Source organism: Sciurus vulgaris (assembly GCF_902686455.1).
Source record: "Sciurus vulgaris genome assembly, chromosome: 11".
NCBI classification, from domain to species: domain Eukaryota; kingdom Metazoa; phylum Chordata; class Mammalia; order Rodentia; family Sciuridae; genus Sciurus; species Sciurus vulgaris.
The window spans coordinates 6,626,973-6,649,984 of NC_136472.1; the positions used below are offsets into that span (position 1 = coordinate 6,626,973).

At 53.6% G+C, this 23,012-nt stretch overlaps 3 protein-coding genes across 6 annotated transcripts; 2 read left to right on the plus strand and 1 right to left on the minus strand.

Annotated features, from left to right (window-relative positions):
• The first annotated feature begins 5,700 nt into the window (after positions 1–5,700).
• Positions 5,701–10,420, plus strand: TMEM134 (transmembrane protein 134). 4 transcript variants are annotated; one of them, XM_079102038.1, is made up of 7 exons: positions 5,702–5,959; positions 6,862–6,926; positions 7,387–7,476; positions 7,600–7,676; positions 9,746–9,790; positions 9,934–9,987; positions 10,096–10,420. In XM_079102038.1, the coding sequence occupies exons 1-7, from the start codon at positions 5,786–5,788 to the stop codon at positions 10,134–10,136; spliced, it is 546 nt and encodes a 181-aa protein (XP_078958164.1). In that variant the 5' UTR covers positions 5,702–5,785; the 3' UTR covers positions 10,137–10,420. The 4 variants fall into 4 exon arrangements, with proteins under 4 accessions (XP_078958166.1, XP_078958164.1, XP_078958165.1 ...); XM_079102037.1 differs by having other exon boundaries at positions 5,703–5,959; positions 10,061–10,420; XM_079102040.1 differs by lacking the exon at positions 9,746–9,790 and having other exon boundaries at positions 5,701–5,959.
• A 2,465-nt stretch (positions 10,421–12,885) lies between these two features.
• LOC306638744 (calcium-binding protein 4-like) lies at positions 12,886–17,496 on the minus strand. Its single transcript, XM_079102042.1, has 6 exons — positions 16,274–17,496; positions 15,845–15,875; positions 15,624–15,767; positions 14,449–14,558; positions 14,037–14,184; positions 12,886–13,922 (listed from the first exon to the last, which is right to left on the minus strand). Exons 1-6 carry the CDS (start codon positions 16,883–16,885, stop codon positions 13,894–13,896), a joined length of 1,074 nt encoding a protein of 357 aa, XP_078958168.1. The 5' UTR covers positions 16,886–17,496; the 3' UTR covers positions 12,886–13,893.
• Positions 17,497–17,966: 470 nt separating this feature from the next.
• GPR152 (G protein-coupled receptor 152) lies at positions 17,967–21,155 on the plus strand. The gene has a single exon (XM_079105779.1). It carries the CDS (start codon positions 18,722–18,724, stop codon positions 19,991–19,993), a length of 1,272 nt encoding a protein of 423 aa, XP_078961905.1. The 5' UTR covers positions 17,967–18,721; the 3' UTR covers positions 19,994–21,155.
• Positions 21,156–23,012: the final 1,857 nt, after the last annotated feature.

Consider the following 23,012-nt stretch of genomic DNA (forward strand, 5'->3'; position numbering starts at 1 on the left):
AGTGGCACATGCCTGTAATCCCGGTGACTCAGGAGACTGAGTCAGGAAGATCACAAGTTCAAAGCCATCCTCAGCAACTTAGTGAGGCCCTATGCAACTCAGTGAGACCCTGTCTCTAAATAAAACATAAAAAAAGGGCTGGGGATGTGGCTCAGTGGTCAAGTGCCCCTGAGTTCAATCCCCAGTACCAAAAACAATTTTTTTTTTCAAAAGGATGCATGCAAAGAACCCCACCCCCAAAAATGTGAAGATCCAGGAATGTAAGAATGGCTTACCATAAGGAACATCTATTACAGTAATTCATCGCATCAGTGGACTAAATGAGAAAATGCCTATGATTATCTCAAAATATACAGAAAAAGCACTTGAAGTTTTATGGCTGTTTATTATAAAAATACACAGGAATAAAGAGGAAGTGTTTTGGGTTGATAAAAGCCATACACAATTAAGTATGATAGAGTAACAGTATTCACATCTTGTTCAAGATAAGGTACCAAAGATGCCTTCTGTCAATGATACCATGTAAAATGGCATTAGAAGCTGTGGCCAAAGCAATAAGCCAAGAAAAAGAGAGCAAACTGTCATTATTGGCAAATTATGCCTATACAGAAAGTCCAACACTATCCAAAGACCAACAAATTGGCTCATCAATGTTACAGGCACACAAAATAAGCTAACATAAATTAATAATCCTTCAAGCATCAGAAACCAACTCAAAAATATAGAAAATAGGGGATGTGGGTGCAGTTCAGTGGAAAAACATGTGTTTAATATGTACCAGGCCCTGCATTCAATCCCTGGCACCAAAAACCAACCAAAACAAAACCCAAAACTGGAATCCCAAAACTTCTTGAAGAAAAAACATTTTTAGGACATAAATGACATAAATTACTGAAATATCTTGTTATAAATGAACTAAACTTAACATTTAGAGGTGTGGTATGTGGGACTGCAGTTGTGGCTCAGTGGTAGAGCACTTGCCTGGCATGTGTGAGGCACTGGGTTCGATCCTCAGCGCCACATAAAGATAAATAAAGGTATCGTGTCCCTGTACAACTAAAAATATTTTTATGAATAAATAAATAAAGATGTGATATGTGATTTCTCCTCAAATCTAGAAAGTCAATGAAATCCCAATAATAATTAGGAGTACTTTTTGGGAACTTAGGAACATTTTTGTTAAATTTCTATAGAAGAATTAAGGTGCCAGATCAAAGTTGAAAAAAGATGACCAGAGGGGACACTTGCCCTCCCACATTAAGCCATGTTGCAAAACTACAGTAATAAAAAGCATAAGATACTGGCTGAGAAATGGTCCAAAGGAACCAAAGAGAGTTTAGAACAGGTATAGTGTGAACAACTGTATAGTTGATTTTTGATTAAGGTGGCCACCAATGTAGAGGCAGGAAGAACTGGTTGGGAGGTTGTTCTGGGACAACTGGTCATGACCCATGACAGAAAGCTGGATCCCTCTTTGCATCCTATTCAAAAATAGAATCCATAGGGCTAAGGATCTTGTTATTATCGATGATAATAATTCCTAACATTTATTGAGTGCACTATTGCCAGGCTTTGTGTTTTGCTCCTTACAAAGTAATACCTCATTTAATCCTAAAGTAAAGAATTAAAGGTATGAGGGAAACACTGTTATTACCTCCAACTGACCTGTGAAGAAACTGAGGCACAGAGAAATCATGTAATTAGCTCAAGGCAGGACCAGGACTAGGGCCCAGGCAATCAGGATGATCTGCATAAGGTCAAATTCTATCTCATTTAAAATTTCAATAATTTGTTCATCATGAATTTTCAACTTAAGTTTGATTTTTTTAAAAGAAGTAATGCAGGACAATATTATTCCTCTTACTTGCTCCGTTTTCTTGTGTTCCCTTAAATTCTTCACACATGGAGCCATCCCTTCCCACCTTCCAAGTTCCCGAACTAGTGAGAAGAGCTGGGATCCCAGAGGGCTTGGCTCCAGGGCCAGGTTCTTAAGCACTTTGTTGCGATGCCTTTCTGGACAGTAAACCGTGAGGCCCGTGGAATAAAACCTCCTAGCTGAGGTTTTGCGACCTCCCGAGGAAACACTCGAAGCAAGACTCAAGGAGCACGCACCTGACAGATCGACCATATAAAATGGCGTGGTGGGCTGGGGAGATGGCTCAGCTGGTAGAGCGCTTGCCTCACAAGCACAAGGCCCTGAGTTCCATCCCCAGTACTGCAAAAAATAAAAATAAAAAAAAAGACCTGACTACAGGTCGGGGGGCACGCTCCTGTGGTCCCAGTCACTCAGGAGGCTGAGGCAGGAGGATTCCTTAAGTCTAGAAGTTGGGGATTAGCCTGAGCCATGTAGCAAGACCCCATCTCAGGGAAAAAAGAAAAAAAAGAGATCTGATTTTTCTTTGACCAAAGACTCCTTAGACAAAGTAAGAAGATTAAGACAGGGAGGAAACAAACAACTAACAAACAAAACAAAACAGCAAAGGATTAATAATTACATATGTACAGATGTAAATCAGCAGAAGGAAGGCCAGGCACCCCAAAGGGAAAAAAAGAGAGAGAGAGAGAGAGAAAGATATGAGCAGCAACTTACAGAGGAAACCTCAATGCTAAGTGCATGAAACCCTGCCTTAAGTCTCCAGTCCTCAGAGACACCCATCAAGATAAAACACCACTTTCTTCCTCTGTTTTATTTATTTATTTGTTTTTTTCCTTCAAAGAAGAGGAAGAGAAGCCACTCCTACAATCCCAGTGGCTCAGGATGCTGAGGCAGGAAGATCCCAAGTTTGAGGCTAGACTCCTGAGTAAGCTATGCCATCAACATAGAGCAAATACTTTCCACAGTGTCAGAATGTATTGCATAATAATAAATTCACAAGTTATTCCACTTTCAGTGGTGGCAGTTTACTGCATACTCGTGGGTCTCCTGATAGTCAAAAACCAGACAATCATTGATTCTTTTATCCCAATTTTTTAAAAAAATATTTTTAGTTGTAGAAGAATACCATACCTTTATTTATTGATTTTTCCGGGTGGTGCTGAGAATTGAACCCAGCGCCTCACATGTGCTAGGCATGTGCTCTACCACTGAGCCACAACCCCAGTCCTTTTGGCCCTATCTTAAGTTTTAATAACTATAACACTCAAGTCCCGCATCATACTTAGGGTTCCAGGATGCTCTGCCAAGAGCACAGACAGAGAGCAGACAGGACAGCAGAGTCCCCGTAGGTGGTCAGATGAGGGTTTTTAACTAAGCAGTTTCACAGAGATGTCAAGACAGTGTCAGCTTGGAGTGGGCCATTGGCTTGTCCTCACAGAGGAGAGAAACCACACTGAACAGAAAGAGGTTCATCCTGGGCAAGGCCCGTGACAAGTGACCAGGTGATGGGGTCGGGTGTGTTTTAGTCAGATTTTTCACTGCTGTGAACAAAAGACCTGACAAGAACAATTAGAGGAGGAAAAGCTTATCTGGGGGCTCACAATTTCAGAGGTCTAGGACCACAGACGGCCAACTACATCCCACAGGGCCTGAGGTGCAGTGGGACACCATGGCAGAAGACTGGCAGGGGGAAGCAGCTGGGGACATTGCACCAGGAAGCAGAGAGCTATCTTCACTACAAAATATAAACCCCAAAGGCACACCCCCAGGGACCACCTCCTCTAGCCCCGCCCCACCTGCCTAGAGTCACCCCCCAGTTAATTCTTATCGGAGGAGGAAGGCACCGATTAGGTGAAGGCACTCATAACTCAGTCATTTCACCGCTAAACTTTCTTGCATTGTCTCACACTTGAGCTTTTGGGGGACACCTCATAGCTAAAAACAATAACAGGCTGCCACTGTGTTCATTCTTGAGCGGCTCCTTCTTTGATGGGATCACATCTGATATTGATGAGCTCCTGTGTTCAGTGTTCCTGATGTGACTTGGGATGTCCATGTGTCCACGTGCTCCTGATTTTGTTTGATAAGTTGGCATCAATACGTTATTTGTCAATTTGTGCCCGATGGTTGTGCTGGGCAGATGATGGTTGTTTACTTGTAGAGTCACCTACCTTGGCACTTGTACTCAAAATGGAGCAACTTCTTGTAAACTACTGCTTTACAAAATGAAGTAACTCTGATTTAGGAGCAACCTGAATGCTGCCATGTTATACACCAAGGAGTAACTTCCAGCAGGGCACAGCCCACTTTCAACACCTCGGCAATTTAGCAAGACCCTGTCTCAAAATAAAAAATACAAAGTAGCTCAGTGGTAGAGTGCCCTGGGTTCAATTTCCAGTAAAACACCACAGACACAGACACACACACACACACACAGACACACACACAGACACACACACATACACACACAGAGAAAGAAGGAAAGAAGAGAGGGAGAGGAAGGAGGAGGCTGGGGGGAGGAACCAATAAGGCACCATTTGCAATTCAGGAGACTGGCCAGCCCTAGGAAGCTGAATGACAACAGGTGGTAAGAGAAAACTACAAGCATCCAGGTGGGTGCATCAACACCCACAGCTACTCAGGAGAGCATCTGCCAGCTTCAACAAGTCACGAGGGCATGTGCCCTGTGACCTGGAAGTCCTATCTGAGGAGAGTTCTCCCACAGTCTAAAGAGACAGAAAGAAGACATTCGTGCCAGTGGTGTGTGTGATGGGACCTCAGGTCAACCTGAGTGTGATCACCATGGGGGTAAGGCAGATAATAAAAGTCCTGGAAGTTCAAGGTGGCATAACATGCACGCCACTAGAAGCAACAAAGGAGCTGCATATGGAAAACATTACTGCTGAGTGGAAAGATGTAAAAATGTAAACAGCAGAATGAACTTGATACATGACACCATGTCTGTAAATTGCAAGCGTGTTCACACAGGACATGTGCCATGTGTCATGTGCCGATCAGTCCAGGCAGGAGTCACTGTGGTTGGACGGAAGACGAAAGGGAAGCGAGAAGAGGGAAGATGGAAAGCAATGGAAGGTAAATGAATTAATGTAACTCAATACGATGCAAAGCTGAGTAAGGACTGCAAAGGCTGGGACAGTCTCAGAGTTGACAACTGAGCAAGGAGGAGGGGAAGAGAGGAGCAGTCGCGAGAGAAGCAAGGTCAAGTGCCGCTGGGCACAGGGAGCAGCATGGCAAGCCCCCAACCCAGCAGTTGGGAATGACTTGGCCTGTTCGGTGTGGCTGAGAGGGTGTGAAAGGGGCGAGGGGGACTTAAGGAAAGTGGAATAGGTGAATAGGCACGAAAGCCTTCAGAACTTCGTGGGCCCTAACCAAGCATTCAGATTTTATTGTAACTACAATGGAAAACCAAGGGACACTTAAGGCAGGAGAGGTTGATTAGCCTACTTTTTAAAAGTTTTTTGCTGTTGCTTTTGGTTTGGGTTTGGAGTTAGGATTGACCCCATGGCCTGCATATACTCTTCCACTGAGCTACATGCCCAGACCCTAAAAAAATAAAGTTTTATTTAAAAATAACACACATAGAGAAAAAGATACATTTTTAAACATCGCTTTGGCCGCTGCGTGGAGACTGGATTGGAGGACAGTGGAAGGAACGTAAACAGTGTCAGGCCCCAGGATCCTGCCCAGCTGTCACTCGCCGCAGCGGCCTCTGGGCGGCGCCGGGTGCCTGCACCGCTCTAGGTAGGAAGCGGCCCCGCGCTCAGTGCCCTCGGCGCTCGGCAGGTCGGGCCTGTCCGGGGCGGGACGAGGGCGGGGCCTCGGGGGCGGGGCCGCGGGGGTGACAGGCGCCCATGGCGGCGGCGCAGGGCTCCTGAGCCGGAGGCGGCCATGAGCGCCGCCCGGCCCCAGTTCAGCATCGATGACGCCTTCGAACTGTCCCTGGAGGACACGGGTCCCGGACCTGAGTCCAGCGGGGTCGCCCGCTTCGGGCCGCTGCACTTCGAGCGCCGGGCCCGGTTCGAGGTGGCTGATGAGGACAAGCAGTCCCGGCTGCGCTACCAGGTGAACGGCCCGACCCACCTCACCCCCTGCCCCGGGCCAGTCGGGACCCCAGGCCGAGTCCTGGAGACACGCAGCTCGGGGGAGACCTCGAGGCCCCAGCCGGAGCCTCGAGGCCCAGCCAGGACGTGACGCCTGATCCAGAGCCCTGCCCAGACCCTTCACCTCCGAACAGGTCCCCAGCCCGCGCTGAAGAGCCGCACCCCGGAGCTCATCCCCGGCCACGGTGGAGAGCCCGCACGGAGTCCCCACCCATCCTGGGACTGACCCTTCGTTCCCGCTGGGTTTGGGGAGCCCGTCTGTGTCAACCAGACCTTGCCCATATGCGGAGCATCCACCTGAGCCCTAGGCCAGATGATCTAAAAGGAATCTGCATCCCCTCCCTGTTCTGGAAGTCCCCACCCCATCTTACCCGCTAGAGCTTGAGGGCTCCACTCACATGACGAGTTGTCTTTGCCCACTCCTTGACTGAACTGGAAATCCTCATTTTTCCAGACAAACTCCACCAGCCCTTGGATCCTTTCCTTAGGGACCTGGACCAGATTCCTGTGCCCCAAACCTGGGAACCCCAGGCCTCTCTTTCCCTACCACCCCAAACCCAGAACCTCCATGATGAGCCCCTGAAATAGCATCCTGAGATCTCTACCCTGTCTCCCAAACTTGAGATCCCCTATCCCTGGGACCTCTGCTGGCTCCTGCTCCCAAAGCCCCCAGTGTCCACCCACTTCCTACCTGGGTTTCGGTTTCTGTGAATCATCAAACCCGTTCTGCTGGGAGGGTGGAGGACCAGATGAGCAGCTGCAAGGCAGCCAGGACGACAGCTGTGTGGGCTGCCTTCTCTCCAAGAGGGAAGTGAGGAAAGGCCTGAGCCCAGCAACCCCTCTGAACCCTGTGTTCTGGAACAGAACCTGGAGAATGATGAGGATGGAGCCCAGGCCTCTCCAGAACCGGATGGGGGAGTCAGCACCAGGTCAGGGCCAGGTGGGGACCCACCCCATTCCCCAAGCCCCATGCCTCTGGCTTCTGTCCACAGGGACCTACCCAGGCCCCCACCCCACTACACTCACCTCTGCCAGGTTCAGTCCTATAAAAATTCCCAGCCCCACTCCCTTCATGGGGTTCCCTGCCCAGCTGGTCACCCAAAAGTTTGCATTCCCACCCACCCAACCCTACCAGGCTCTTTATTCTAACAGGAACCCCCATCCTGGTCTGGCCTCCACTTTCCTATAGGTCACAATTGCCTGGTTCTCATTCCATCTCCCTCTATCCCCCAGCCCCTGAATTCCTCCTTGTCCCCATTCCCACTCAGGGCCCTCTATCTGGTAGAGGCCAGCCCTAGTTCCTGCACACACAGACACACACACTCCATCTGGACTCCTGTCCCAAAGGGACTCCCTTCCCTGCTCTCTTCCCCTGCTCCTCACCTGCAGGGATTCTGGCCGAACATCCATGCGCAGCTCCCAGTGGTCCTTTAGCACCATCAGCAACAGCACCCAGCACTCCTACCGTTCCTGCTGCAGGTGAGACCCTGCTCACCTGAGCCCAGTCCCCTAGAGCCTGAAACCCCTGCCCCTGCCAGCTAGCCCTGGCTCCTCCCCCGCCCTTCGCCTCTTTCACACCCATCCTGCTCTCCTACCACCCAGCTGGACCAAACATCCTTTGATCCAGAAGAACCTCCGGGTAGTGCTGGCCTCCTTCCTGCTCCTGCTGCTGGGGATGGGTGAGTGCCCTGAGGGTGCCCCTGCCTTCCCTCCCTCCTTTCACGCAGGGTGCTTCCCTTTGGTACACTGAGCCTCCCGCATCCAAGGAGGCAGCTAGCCACCATCACCCCTCCCCATGTTAAGAGTGAGGAACTGAGGCCTTGAGACAGGCAGAACCAAGCTCTGGTAACCCAGACAGGAAATCACACACAGAGCTGGAAATGGAACCTGTAACAGCTACCATTTATCAGGTCTACTTAAAGGCAGGTTTACTTCCCACCTCTCAGAGGTCACAGAGCAATAGAGAGGCAGAGCCCAGAACTTTGTGTAGGGGAAGGTGCTTGGGTATATGGGTGACTCTGTGGCCAGAGATGCTGAGTGTCTGCCAGCCTGATCCAGAGCTGTCACTCCCCCTTCTCTGAAGTCTGAGAGATGATCAGGGCTTCTCTCCACCCCCATTGCTCAGAGGGGGAAACTGAGGCCCAGAGTAGGCAGATCTCACAGCCAAATGTTTCTGAATCTCAGGCTCCTCATTCTATGGTACTGAGGAGGCAGGGTCCCCAGAAAGGATCCAGCATTGGGGTCACAAGGAGGGTGGCAGTCACCCTGATCCTCCTCCTTCCTTTTTCCAGGAAGGTCAAAGCCCCCACCAACCTGGTCCCCTGGCCAGGAAGCCTGGCCCAACTCCAGGTGTTTGAGTGCAAGGGAGGGAACTGCTACTTCCCATCAACACTGTGTGCTGTGCACTGGTGGCACTGGCCATTGGCTCGCTTGCTCACTCTCTCACTCCACAACCTAGCAAAGCCAGCATTATTACCATCCCAGCATTGGAAATAAGGATACAGGCTCAGGCAGGTTGCAGCTGGGAAGTTGATGAGCTGGGATTTAAACCCACATCTGTGACTGCCAGGCCAGGGGGCCACTAGCAACCCACAGAGGGCCCTGGAAGAAATGAAAAAAAGACGGCTCCTCTGAGAGGGCAGAGCCTACAGCAGTTAAGCCAGAGTGCAGAGAGTGAGTTCAGACTAGTTTTTGAGGTTCTCTGTGCAGGACACAAAGCAGGCAACAGTCCACGGGGACCCTTCAAGCTCCCAGGCTGTACCACCTCTCTTGCCATACCCCATCCTCCTGTCAATCCTCTAAGTGGGAACTGAGTACTCTGGGTCTGAAAAGTGGATCTAGTCATGACCTCTTCACCTTCCCCAAATGCACCATCTCCCACCAGAGGCCATATCCTGGGGCTGAGGGCCTACTATTCCTGCTGCCTGCACTCTTCCTGTCCAGTCTTGCCAAATACTGGAAACCTTAGAAAGCCCACAAGTTCCCTCCAAACTCTGAGCCTTTGCTGTGCTGTTCCCTCTGTCTGGAATTCTCTCTCTGCCTAATTAATACCCACAGTAAAGCCTGTAGAGTCAGCCAGCCTCCACCTCCCAACTGCTGCCAGGGCAAATGACTTCCCTTCTCTGTGCCTCAGTTTCATCTTATACCTGTCTCATTTGGTCAAGGTGACAGTTAAATAAGGCAATGCATGTAACACACTTAGCCCAGTGGCTGGCAGAGCCTGGTGACCATTAAGTAGTAACTGTGATTGCTATTGCTTCTGCCACCCCTGCTCAGCTTAGATGAGCTTCACTGCCTTCAGGAAGCCTCTCCCTGGTGCCCCCGGCTGACTCCAGCAGCTCCTCTAGACTCCCACACTGCCCTGTTCTTCCCCCACCATATCCTGATCAGCTGGGTTATAGCTTTCAGGTGCTTTGGTCCCTTCGCTAAGGAAAGGCCATGAGGGCAGAGACTTATCTGCCTTTCACCTTGGAATTCCCCGTACCAGGCACGCAGGAGGTGTCCCTTAAGTGTTAGCTGAGTGACTGACAGGTCACACCAAGGAGCAGACAAAGCCTCTCATTTCACAGACATTCCCCAGAGCCTACCAAGTGCCCTGCTCTGAAGACAGAGCTTGGTGAGCTTCCTGGGGAGGGTCTCCACCTAGGGGCGTCCGCTCAGGCAGGGGACCATTCCTCAGGCCTGAGCCTGCATGTGGGGCGGGGGTGGGAGTCCTCGCCCTCACCCCGGCGGCCCCATCTGTGTGCAGTGCTGATCCTGGTCGGCGTGGGACTGGAGGCGGCCCCCTCGCCAGGTGAGCGCCCCCTCCCACCCCACGGGAGCCGCCCCGGCCTTGCGCCCGTGGTCCTTGGGAGCCCTTGGCGGTCCCAGCAGGAGCTGACCCCTTTCCGGCAGCGTGAGGGCCCTCTCCCTGAGCCCGCCCGCCTCCCTCCGCAGGTGTCTCCAGCGCCATCTTCTTCGTGCCGGGCTTCCTGCTGCTGGTCCCAGGAGGTGCGCGCGGGCGCCGGGGCGGGGCGGGGGCGGGGCGGGGCGGAGCCTCGAGCTGACAGGCCCCGCCCCGCAGTCTACCACGTGATCTTCATCTACTGCGCCGTCAAGGGCCACCGGGGCTTCCAGTTCTTCTACCTGCCCTACTTTGAGAAGTGATCCACCGGCTGGAGGATTGGACGCCTGCGATCCGAGGCCCGGGCCGCCGCCTCACGTGCCCGGAGGCTCTGCTCGGACCTGCGCCCTCTTCTCAAGGGAAGAGGTCCTCTGGGACCCTCGCAACCCCAGACCCCTCCGGAGTTTGCTCAGGAAGTGTGGGGCACGCAGACCTGGGCCTGCGAACGTCGCCCCTTGCCTGCTCTGTGCCTTAACTTATTCTCGGGCCCTGGAGTGTTGAGTTGATGTTATTTTGTGCTAATAAAAGGATTGTTAATTCCGGCAGGGCCTGGTGCGAGACTGAAGGGCTTCTAGGACTCCCGACCTCCCTTCAGGTCAACCTGAGGCTCTGAGACTTGCCCAGGGTCACAACATGTTGCGGGCAAAGCTGGGCTTGGAAGAGGCGGTTCCAGCCTTCCCTGCTCCCAACCCTGAGCAGACTCAGCCCACCCATCCCGGCTCAGAGAGGCAGCACCAGCACCTGTACTGGAGGCTGCTATCCTCCTTCCAGCCTGGCTCTAGGGCCCTGGGCTGCCACACACACACACACACACACCCCCGAATGTGGGCCATGAGGCAGCAGTGGCCAAGCCCCCTGGGTCCATTGCCCTACTTTCCAGCCCCAGAGGTTGGGAGGACCAGCTGGACAGATGACTTGAGAAGCAGGACCTCATGACAGAGAGCCTGAGTGATCAAAGACCACAGAATGTTAGAAACGGACCATCTCAGAATTTTGGAAAATCAGATCATCTCAGAATCTTAGGAACCAAGAAACGGACTCTTAACCCTAAAATCTGAGCTCATTACTACCATTTGTCATGTTCTTACAAGACTTAGTCACTGTACCCTGGGCTAAGCACCTAACCAGTGTTATGTCTTGGAATCAGTCCCATTTTGAATGACTTACCCAAGGACAGCCAGATGGACGGAGTTAGAGACATGATCCAGGGTTCCAGCACCCTGGCCCAAGAACCTTTCCATGACACTGGGGAGAGGCTAGAGAGGGAAACCAGGCTCTTGTCCCCTACCTCCCAACCAGAGGATGGGCTGGAGGAGTGTATTGTCCCCAACCTAAACATGAGCGCACTCAGGAAAGGGCTGCCCACCTCCCCAAGTCTGCAGCACCAGGACAGTGCACACCTTTAGAGTCCTACGCTTTTGTTGAATGAATAAATACCCAGACCCCCACTGTTACTCCTGCTCCCCTGGCCCACCCAGGCCCCCCACCCGCGATCCCTAGCCCAAGGCACTTTGGTGGTCCCCTTTGAATTCGGGAACTCTTTAAAGAGTGTTCCCAAACTAGCTGTGGGAAAGGACCAGTTTACATTTCTAATCCATCATGGACCAATAGTTTTAAAAAGATGAAAACCAGAAAAAGGGATCAAGACATACAGAATCTAAGCACACAGTATTAACAGATTAATCACGTAAAATTACAATTTGATAAATATCATTAGAACAAACAGGAAAGAAGAGAAATTACAAAAGCTGTTCAGTGAGCATATGAGCAACAGAGTCACAGTCTTATGGTGCTGGTGATGGAACCCAGGGCCCATGCATGCCAAGCAAGACCTCTACCACTGAGCCACACCCCCAGCCCAGGGCGTATATTTCTCTGGTTAATTTTTCTAAATCCAGATTGCATTAACAGCAATATTTCTAAACTCTAAATATAGACAGCATACAATTTCTTTTTGAGTCTGAAGACACATGATAGGAACATACAGATTTCCTTAGTGACTCATGATTCCATTTATCCCTGTGCTTTGGCCTCATAACTCATTTCTACCTGATTTTCCCATAGTTACGTTAACTCTTTTTTGGTTAATTTTCTCCTGTAAATCTTTTATCCAGTCATCACATTCAGCCTTCTGCTCTTCATTATTCTCTAAGTGTGTCTTTCTGGATCTTTGGCTCAGCAGTGGGGAAGAGCCTGAGATCTGCCCTTCTGTATTTGCTCTCTGTCTTTGTAGAAGAACCCCTTGTTTTTAGTTGGGCGCGTGACCTTGCAAGTAAAGACTACATTTCCCAGCACCCTTTGAAGCTAGGTGCATCATGTGATAAGCTGTGTCTAATGGGATGGGAATGGCTTCTCTTTTTTTTGGTACTGAGAATTGAACCCAGGGTCACTAAAGCACTGGTCCTTTTTATTTTATTTTATCTTATTTTACTTTATTTTGAAACAGGGTCTTGCTAAATTGCTGAAGCTAGTCTTGAACTTGCAATCTTTCTGCCTTGCTTCCCGAGTTGCTGGGACTACAGGTGTGCACTACTGCTGCATTCACATTGTTCGTACTCTTTTCCTCTTTCTCCTTCTTACCTGCCTCCATCCTGCCACCAGGAAAACAAACAAATGTGGACACACCCTAGGGATAGCAGAGCAGTCAGCCAGAAGGAGCCTGGGCCCTTGAAGACTTCATACAGCAAATTTCTATCCAGGTTAAAATATTGCTGTTTGAGGTGAGTTACAAGAAACACAATCTAATATTAATTTTTAAAATTTTTTATTTATCTACTTATTTTTGTGTGTGGGGTGCTGGTGATCAAACCCAGGGCCTTACACATGCCAATCACTCTACCGCAAGCCAGACCCCAGCACCATTAGTACTTTCTTTTGGGACTGGGACTCTCTGACTTTAAACTAACAAATTTAATCTTTTATATTTATTGTACTTATTGATTTTTAAAGAATTATTTCTACTTTCTGTTTTAATATTCTCTATGTAATTCGGTTTTTGTTTTGTTTTCTTTTGCCTTTAAAAAATTTTTTTGTAGTTGTTGATGGACAGAATACCTTTATTTTGTTTATTTTTATGTGGTACTAAGGCTGGAACCCAGTGCCTCACACATGTTAGGCAAGCGCTCTGCCACTGAGCCACAGCCCCAGCCCCTTTCTTTGCCTTTTTTGCCCTCTATCCCAACTTTCTACTGGTTTAGTCATGAATTCCTCATCTCCCCTGTTTTCTTCCTCTATCGATTTGAGTATTGAGTGGAACATTCTATTTCTGTTGTGTTAATGGTTTCCCATAAGTGATCAGCAGAGTCTAATGCTAACCAACAAACCTAGCCTTCTTGAGGACAACATCAAAGATTTCCACGTGCCTACGTCCCTTCCCCTCTGTCTCTAGAATCTTTTTTTCCACACAAGTCCCTAAACATCTGCACCCTTGCCACTTTCCTAGGTTGGTGGTTTCCTTGTTCCTTTTTCAGGAATAAGGCAGCCCTTTGACACCCTGGAATGTATCCATGAGGTTCATTTCTTGCCCCTGCCCCTGGACTTGCATGGGTCTCTGTCACTTGTGGGTGTTAGAGCCCAGGCCCCCAAGCCTCTAGTCAGGTGGGTCAGCTCCCTTTACAAGCCCAGGTTTGGTCTCTCTTTTCTTTGGAAACGGGGATCATCCCTTTCTTTCAAGTCCATTTTTTTAAAAAGGCATTTTATACACATGAGGAGTGGAAGGGATCCGACCGCCCTCTCAATTCATCACGTTCCTGGGGATCCCCTAACACTGCACCCTGTCGGAGCGCTGCCTGTGCCAGGGTTTGGGAGAGATCCAAATTTCACCAGTGGGGAGTGGTGGGCAGTTGAGGGCAGGTTTCCTCCAGCCGGGTCCAGCAGGGGGAGGCACGCGTAAAGTGGCTGAGTGACATCCCAGCAGACTCTCTGGTGGGGCTGCTGGGTCTCTTCCATCCTGGAGCCTCTCCATGGGGGGAGGGTTGCAGCCTGGGCCCCGCTGGTGTCTGGGCCCCGAGATCTCAGTGAGTGGACAACATCATCACAAACTCTGCAGGAGAGAGGGGTGGTGCTTGGGCCTGCCCAGGTCAGGGATCCCAGGAAGTGCTGGCTCTGTGCTCCTGGGTGCCAGCGGGACAGAGGAGTGACAGGGAGGGTGACTCACCGTCAAAATCTATGGTGCCGTCCCCGTTAAGGTCCATGTCTCGGAGCATCTCGTCCAGCTCGGAACCTTCCAGCGGCTCCCCGAGGAGAGCTGGCGCAGCCTGCTGCAGCTCCGCAACTGTGATCCTTCCATCCCCGTCCCTGTCAAACTAGGGCCCAGGCAGGGTTCCGCTCTACCCACCCTAAGCTGTCACAGCCTATGGGCAAGATGCCGCTTCCACCACCACCTCACCCGTGCCGAGATGGCGCCTCCTGATTCTCTGTGGAAGGCTCTGTGGGCACAAGCCTAGCCCTCTCTGCACATTCCTGAGCCTCATCCTGCCACTTGCAGGGCCTCCTGCAGACTGAGGCCACCAGTCTCTCAGAAGTGGCACTGTCCAGCCCTGCCCACCACGGCCCACCCCGACCCCCACCTCTTGGAAGGCGATGCGCAGCTCCCGGACCCCCAGCATGTGCGCCGTCTCCTCCCTTAGCTTTGGGCCTATCAGCTCCACAAACTCCTCAAAGTCCACACAGCCGCCCACTGTGAACCCAAGCAGAGTGTCACAATCCAGCCCAAAATCATCAAAAGGGAAGGTGCAGCCACCCTCCGCCCAGGCTCTGCATTCAGGAGTGCATACCCAATCCAGGCCCGCAGAGGGGTGGGAGGCTGGAGCCCAGTCCCCTGAGCTACTGGGGACTGGGGCTGCCTCTGCTTCCTGCGAAGCCCCCCAGTGGGGAGAAAGAGACCAGGTTTTGAAGCCTGCAACCAGGTTCAAACCCTAGCCCTGCTGCTGATATGCGTGGCCTTGGGCAGCTTGAGACCCTCCTTCCCCCAGCAGTCCCTCGGTCTAAGATGCTGCCAATCCTATAAGGCATCGACGGCCAAATCACAGCTTTGCGGGAAGAGGAGGAAGCACAGCGCTGAACGTACACACCAGTTGTAAATCACGTGCACGTCTTGGAGACTGCAAGAAAATAACCCACGGGGATCCTGGAAGGAAGGGAATCTTGGTGTTGCCCCAGGGCATAGCAGCAAATGGTGACCTCAGGGTACTTAGCCACAAGGGCAGCCAGGACACTGTCACACGAGGCCTCACTGAGCCTCCTGAAGCTGCATTCCAGGTGACCCTCACTGAGCCTCCTGAGGCTGCATTCCAGGTGACGTTGATTCGGGCGTCTACCCCCAGGGCATGGGGAGGGTGGCAGTGAGAGAGAGGGTGCCAGGCTGCTCTACCTGCAGACAGCAGGTCATCACCGTGAAGGAGGAGCCTGGCCAGGAGGCTCAGGTCCAAGGAGCGAGGGTGTGCAGAGGTCACACCCGCATCTGGAGGCCAGGCTCCTCAGCCTGAGCCCCAAGGGCCTCTCTTGGATCACCCACTTGCCATCCTGTCCCTCTTGCCTCACCAGGAGGGTGGACCTGGTGTTCCCACACCCGATGGGGCCAATGTCGCTTCTGAAGCTCTCCTTGGCACCCACCATGGCCCCTGACGGGCACTTGGAGTTCACCTTCTGCCTCCCCCTTGTGATCCCCTAAAGACAGGCTACCCTCCTCTGGCACAGCCAGGCTGGCTCCCGCCCGGCCGCCCTGCAGGGCCCAGTCACTGACTGCGCATCTTCACGTGCTGCGAGACCTCGATGAGCTCCATCTCGGTGGGCATGTAGCCCAGGGTCCGCATGCAGGCACCCAGCTCCCGGTAGCCGATGTAGCCATCGTGGTCAGCGTCGAACTCTTGGAAGGCAGCCTGCAGCTCTGCCGGGGAGAGAGGTCAGCCCAGCGGGCAGGCCCAGGGACCCCTCTCCCACCCCCCAGTCACGAGAACCACTCACCCTCCAGCTCCTCCGGGCCCAGCTCACGGTCCTGTGGGCAAAAGTCCAGCATGTCCCCAGGGCCAGCCACAGGCCTGCCTGTCCTTCCTTCTCCAGCCCCTGCCTGCGCTGCAGCTCCTGGGCAGGGCCACCTCCCCACACACACCCGGGCAGGCAAAGGCAGCTGAAGTCCTGAGGGTCCCAGGAGCAAAGAGCCCCTCCTCTGTGCTCCGGGAACCTCAGTGGTTTCCAGAGAGCCCCAGCTCTGAAGCCCGGCTCTGACCACTGCACCGGCAGGCCCGAGACCCTCTCCCGCCCCGACACCCCGGCTCCCCAAGTCTGGAGCAGAAACCAGGGTCCTGGGTACTTAGGGGCAGGAGGGCTTACCCAGGGGATAGGAATCTCCACCCCACATCCTTACGATCCTCAGCCCTACCCAGGCCCCCTGACCTTCCCAAAGATGCGGTTGAGCAGGGGCCCGTATGTCCTCTGAGCAGCATCCTGCTGGGGGTCAGGACGAGGCCGATGGGACTGGCGGCGAGATGAGGACCCAGCGGGTGCAAGGGGTGGCCCCCCCTGCCCCTCTCCAGTCTTTGAGGGGTTCTTGCTGTTCCCTGGGGCCTCAGGGCCCTGGACAGGGGTCTGCTCACCAGAGCTGCCCTTGCGGGACCCTCGAAGTCCCCTATCCTTCTTGCTCTTCCTTCTAGTCAAGGGGGCCCCCTCAGCACCGCCCCCAGGGGCCAAAACCCCCTCAGGGGGCTTCTGGGGGCTCTGCTCTGTGGCCATGTGGGAAGGGACGGCAGGGCTCAGGGACACAGCGTCCCTGAGCACCCTTGGCTCTTGGGACCCATAAAGCTGCTTACGCACCCCAGCTGTAGAGTTGATCACCTGGGATGGGCCCTGAGGGGGATTAGGGGAAGGGAGGCGGGCAGCCCAGGACCTCGTCCCTGCCCTTTGTCCTGGGGTGGCCAGGATAATGCCAGGTTGGTCACCAGAACTGTCCTCAGTAGAGAGGACGGGGACATTGTGACTGCTCCAAGCTTCAGACTCCAGCTCTGCCATGTGGTGGCTGGAAAACGGTTATCGAGCTCACCTAGTCTCAGTTTCTCATCTGGAAAATGGGGGTGCAGTTGGTGTGACACAGTGTAAGCAGAGAGGATCCGGGTAGCGACTTGGGCAAAGGCGAGGTGGGGAAGGAAGGGATGAGTTGCCCCCAGGGCCCCCAACAGGGTGACATTCTGGCTGGAACAGAGGGCAAGTGACACTGGAAATATGGGCCAGGTTCGAGGGGCCAAGGTGTGACGTCAGAGGAGAGGGATTCTTGGGGGCTGATAGCCTGCTGGAGGGGCCCTGTCAGAATAGGAGACTTGACTGGTCATTTGGCTACTGGGCCAGGGTTAGGGTTTCCCGGAGAACAGCCCCATGAATGATTAATCTCCTCTCAGCTTGGGTTTCCTCCCCGCCTGCCTTCTCGTCACAGAGTACCACGCAGCAGGCCCTGGCGTGGGGCGGTGGGTGGCTGGCCCACTGGGCAGCAGGCATGCCCCGCTCCTTCCGGCCAGCTGCTGCCTGCATCTCACAGGTAAGCCAGGCACCATGGCCAGGGCCTGGGGGAGGGTCCCAGGGCTCCGATCTGATAGGGGTCTGCAGAGGAAAAGCTCCCAGGTGTGGGGAAGCCGGGGCAAAGGCCCAGTGTTGCAGCCGTGGGCCCCAGGCTGGGTCCGGCCCAGCCAGGCGTCTGGGATGCCCCTAGCCATACCACCCTCCAAGGAACGCTCGCTTCCTTCTGCTGGCTGGGGGCTGGGGAAGGCGCAGTGGGGCCTCAGGTCCTTTGGGTTCCCAGCCTGGGTGTCTCCAACTCCACCTCACCCTCATCGCCCTGCAAAGTCCCCCTTCTCTAGTAGCTACCTGTGCTAGTACACAGGGCTACCTGTGCCCAAGCTCTGGAAGGCAGGGAAGGGCACAGGTGGGGGCAGAGGATGCTGAAGAGGCATGAGGGCTCCCAGGATAGCTCTCCTAACCACAGCCTGTCCGTGCCCGAGGCTCAAACTCTTGAGCACCATGCGTGGGGGAGGGGCCCCCTACTGCCGCCCACCCTTAGACGCCTATGGGTCCCTGACACACAGAGCCCTCCCCCCTTGGAATTTGAAATACTTGAATCCCAGGAAATCAAGCATAAAGGGGTCTTATGAAGAGCTAGTCAAACTGGTTTTCAAACTCTGTTCCCTGGAACCCTACAGGGGTGCTCTTCCACCTTTAATTTCAATGGTCTTTCAGCTCATATACGAGTTTCACTATACTTTATTCAAACAAGATTCAGTGGATCTGGACTGGGAGTGATGGTCTCCGCCTGTAATCCCAGCAGCTCTGGTGGCTGAGGCAGGAGGATCACAGGTTTGAAGCCAGCCTTAGCAACTTAGTGAGGCCCTAAGTAACTTAGTTAGACCCTGTCTCTAAATAAAATTAAAAGAGCTGGGGAGGTGGCTTAGTGGCTAAGCATCCCTGGGTTCAATTCTTGGTACCAAAAAAAGAAGAAGAAAAAAAAAGATTCAGTGGTTTTACCAATATGTTCCAAAGCCTCTGGTTTAGTCTGCTTGGACACGTGGACTCCATGCTTAAGTTTGTTTTGAGTTCTGGTAGCTTCCTTCCTGTCTGTGACCGTGGGTAACTCACTGACTTAATGAACCTTCTCTCATCTTTAAAATGGGTCCTAAGAGGACTACATGAGATCTTCTATTAAAGTCCCTGGCACAAGATAACTACTCAAGAGCACGGTCAGGGAGGGACAGTAGTTTGCATGGAGAGGCACAGTGCCCTCTGTCTCATACTCGGTCATCTGTGCCTTCATTCATTCAGCAGGTGCCCAGCCCATGTCCAGCAGGACACTGGGGACCCCAAATGGACACTGCTCTGGAAGCCAACCTGGACACTGCTGGCCGCAGGGCCCGCACAGAACTTGATGATGAGGACTACTACCCCCAGGGTGGCTGGGACACAGTCTTCCTGGTGGCCTTGCTGCTCCTGGGGCTGCCGGCCAATGGGCTGATGGCGTGGCTGGCTGGCTCACAGGCCAGGCGTGGGGCGGGCACGAGGCTGGCCCTGCTCCTGCTCAGCCTCGCCCTCTCCGACTTTTTGTTCCTGGCGGCAGCAGCCTTTCAGATTCTGGAGATCCAGCATGGAGGGCATTGGCCACTGGGGACAGCTGCCTGCCGCTTCTACTACTTCCTGTGGGGCGTGTCCTACTCCTCTGGCCTCTTTCTGCTGGCGGCCCTTAGCCTGGACCGCTGTCTGCTGGCACTGTGCCCACGCTGGTACCCTGGGCGCCGCCCGGCCCGTTTGCCCCTGTGGGTCTGTTCTGGGGTCTGGGTGCTGGCCACTCTCTTCAGTGTGCCCTGGCTGGTCTTCCCTGAGGCCACCGTCTGGTGGTACGACCTAGTCATTTGCCTGGACTTCTGGGACAGTGAGGAGCTGCCCCTTCGGATGCTGGAGATCCTGGGGGGCTTCCTGCCATTCGTCCTCCTGCTGGTCTGCCACATGCTCACCCAGGCCGCCACCTGCAGGACCTGCCGCCGTCCCCAGCCCCAGCCCACTACCTGCCTCGGCTTTGCCCGTGTGGCTAAGACCATTTTGTCGGCCTACGTGGTCCTGCGGCTGCCCTACCAGCTGGCACAGCTGCTCTACTTGGCCTTCCTGTGGGACTTCTACCCCGGCTACCTGCTCTGGGAGGCCCTGGTCTACTCCGACTACCTGATCCTGCTCAACAGCTGCCTCAGCCCCTTCCTCTGCCTCATGGCCAGCGCCGACCTCCGGGCCCTGCTGAGCATGGTGTTCTCCTCCTTTGCGGCTGCTCTCTGCGAGGAGCGGCCAGGCAGCTTCCCACCAGCTGAGCCACAGACCCAGGGGGGCTCTGAGGGCCCAACTCTGCCAGGACCACTGGCTGAGGCCCAGCCACGGTCGGATGTTGCGGCCCAGCAACAGCCAACTGTTGAGGCCCAGACCCCTGCCTCTGCTTCCAGCTTGGCTCCTGGCCCCTGTGATGAGGCCTCCCCCGGCCCGGCCCCAGATCCCACCTCTGGAGCCTCTGAGAACCCAGGCGCGCCGGCTGTTCCTGAGAGAGACAGCCCTGGCAGTGCCCCGCCAGAGGAAGCTCCCAGCACAGGCCCCACATGAGGGTCCAGGGAAGTCCAGGCCCACCAGGGCAGTGGGAGAGCCAGAGGAGCCAGAGAAACTACTCAGAGAGGTGGAAGCCATGAAGGACATCACCACCAAAATCCCCATGGAGTCCCTCAGGCCTGGAAGGAGGGGAAGTGAAACAAAGCATCTAAAAGTCCCAGAGAGTTTGCTGTGAGTCCCCTGCCCCAGTCCCACCAAGTTCTTCCATGGTTGTCCTGTCACATAGTCACCCAACAGCCCCCTAAGCCACAGCTAATGGTTGTCCCACTAGTTCTGCTGTCCTCCAACACCACCGACGCCTGTTTCCTCTGTGCCTCCGACCTGCTGGAGGAAGACAGCAGGGGACTTCCCCGGGATGAATCAGATCTCCCTTTCATCCTTCACTTCCTCTCCTCCTCACTGGCCAGTCCCCCAGCATGGACGCAAGACACTGAATGGAAAAGTTCCTGCAGAGAAGGGAGGCCTCTCTGAGCTTGTAGCCCCAAGTAGGGCCCAAGGCCCTAGTGGCCCACAAGCTAGTCTGGCATAGCCAAGCCCTCTCCACCAATCCCCTGCTTCCAACAGACAGGTAGGCTGGAGCAGGACTTCCCCTCACAAGGCAGCTGAAGAAGAGGCAAGAGCTACCAGTCTGGATTCAAATCCAGTTCTGCCTCACCCTGACTGGAACTGGGGACAGCTTACTTCTTCTGAGCTCCTGTTTCATCAACTGCTGTGAGAATTAAATGAGAAAGTGTGCAGGACACCCCCAGGAGCCTGGCACTCAGCAGGGGCTCGTTGAACAGGTGTCCCTTCCCTCCTGCACACAGAGTCGGGTCCTTCAGGGACTGGGGCTGAATGGGAGGAGACAGGTGGGAGAGTCACCAACTAGCCACAGCACCTGGGATCCTGGGAAGAGCCCGGGCTGCAGAGAGCACGGAGCCACCTCTGCTCTTGGGCCTGCTCCAAGGGACTTGAAGGTCTGACTCTGTTCAAGGGTCCACCTAGCATCCACCTGTCCCCAACCCAAGAGATGGCTGCACAGACTCTCCGTGGGGGCTGCAGGTGCAGACTGCTCTGGCCCCAACCTCCCCCCATCCGAGCCCAAGAGATAGGAGGCTGAGCTCGGGCACCAGGAGTCCCAGAAATGGCCAAGTTTCCCAGAAGTTCCCAGGCCTCTGGGGCCAGCCAGCTCTTCCTCTTCCACTGAAGACCCTGCAGGGAAAAGAAAAGTGCCAAGGTGTGCTTTCCACTCCACCACCCCCGCCCTCCCCACCTGGTTTTCTCCCAACCCTCAGAGTTCCGTGACTTTGGCTGCTGAGATGCCCTCAGGGAAAGGCGCCAGGGTTGACAACGCCAGATATGCTGCCCTGGGGTGGAGGATGATCTGGGTTCTGGTTCTTAGCTGGCCCTTAGCTTTAGTTTTCTCTGTAAAATGGAGGATGAGCACCTCTCAGGGCCGCTGCTTGTGGTCATTAATGGAGCCCATGCATGGGGAGGCCATGAACGGGGGTAGGGGGCCATCCTGGTGCAACACCAGGGGCATAATCGTATGGGATTATGGGTGCCGGGGCTGGTGGGAGAGAGATCTCTGAACAGGTGTGAAATTGTCCAGTTCATTCATCTGACAAACATCTGCTGAACACTTTCCAGCTGCTTTTCTGGCCAGACTTCTGTTCTGAAAACACAGGCAGGGTTCAGGCTGGGTCCCTGGTGCCCGTCGGGTTTGTTTGAATTCCTGGCTCCACCCCCACATGTGTGACTTCCAGCAAAGCTCTAGGTCTCTTCGGGACTCAGTTTGCTCATATATAAAATGGGGATCATGATTGATCTTTATGGAGTGCTTAGGGCTTTGCCTAGCACAGAGTAAGTGCTCAATAATTGTTACCCATCAATATGATCACACCCGTGGGCATCCTGGGCCTTAGCCAGCCTGAGAGCAGTACCAAGCCACAGGCCAGATCGCATGTGGCAGGTAGCCTGCTCACCAGGTACTGTCCCTCCATCCTGCCCACTGTCTCTTCAACAAGATAAGCCTGCCCCTTCCCTGTTTGTTGCTGTGCACATCTGAAGGCAGGGCCTGAACTTCTGTCCCCATGGGGGCATTCTGCTGTGCCCCTCTGCTTCTCTCTCTTCTCCTGGCAGGGGTTCCAAAGTCTTGTCTTTCTTTCTTTCTTTCTCTTTTTAGTACTGAGAGCCCAGGAGGGCTTTATCACTAAGCTACATCCCAGCCCTGTTTATTTCTTTATTTTGAGACACGGTTTCACTGAGTTGCTGAGGCTGGCCTGAAACTTTGGAACTTGAGCTCCTCCTGCCTCAGCCTCCCAAGTTGCTGGGACTTACAGGTGTGTGCCAATAACCCCACTGCCAGCCGCCTGCCTTCAGCTCTGGTCCACATCCCAGACCCTATCTCTTGGGGAGTGGGCTAACCCCACCTCGAAGGATGCCAAGGGAAATTGTACCCACCATGAATAATTGTCCAGGAGAAAGGGCAGAATGACCTGAAGGGTTTTGCAGAATAAAGAGGAGTTCTCCTAGTGACCCACAGAGGTTTGTGTTGGAGGAAAGAGGACATTAAGGGAGGGCTCACTCACCCAAGATATTCTACATCCCCTCACCTCACCAAAACACCCCATGGAGCCAGGTTCCTGAGGCCTTCTGGGAGAGTTCCTCCTTCTGCATTGAGAGATGCCCCTCCTTCTCCTACAAAGGGCACAGATGTTGATTCTGAGAATTGTGAACATGAGGATTTTTCAGTCCTACACTCAGGGCCACTGCTCATTCATTCACTCAACACACATTAAGTGATCACGTACTAGGTGCTGGGTCTCACTGGACACTGAGAGCACAGTGGGAAGCAAGACAAACCCCAGTCCTCAGTTTGCTGACATCCTGGTGGAGTGAAGCAGACACAAAGCAAATACACAAATAATCACATAATGTAGGATCCAGTAGCTGTTGAGAAAAATGAGTCAGGCACAGTGACTCAGGAGGCTGAGGCAGGAGGATCATAAGTTCGAGGTCAGTCTTAGCAATTTAG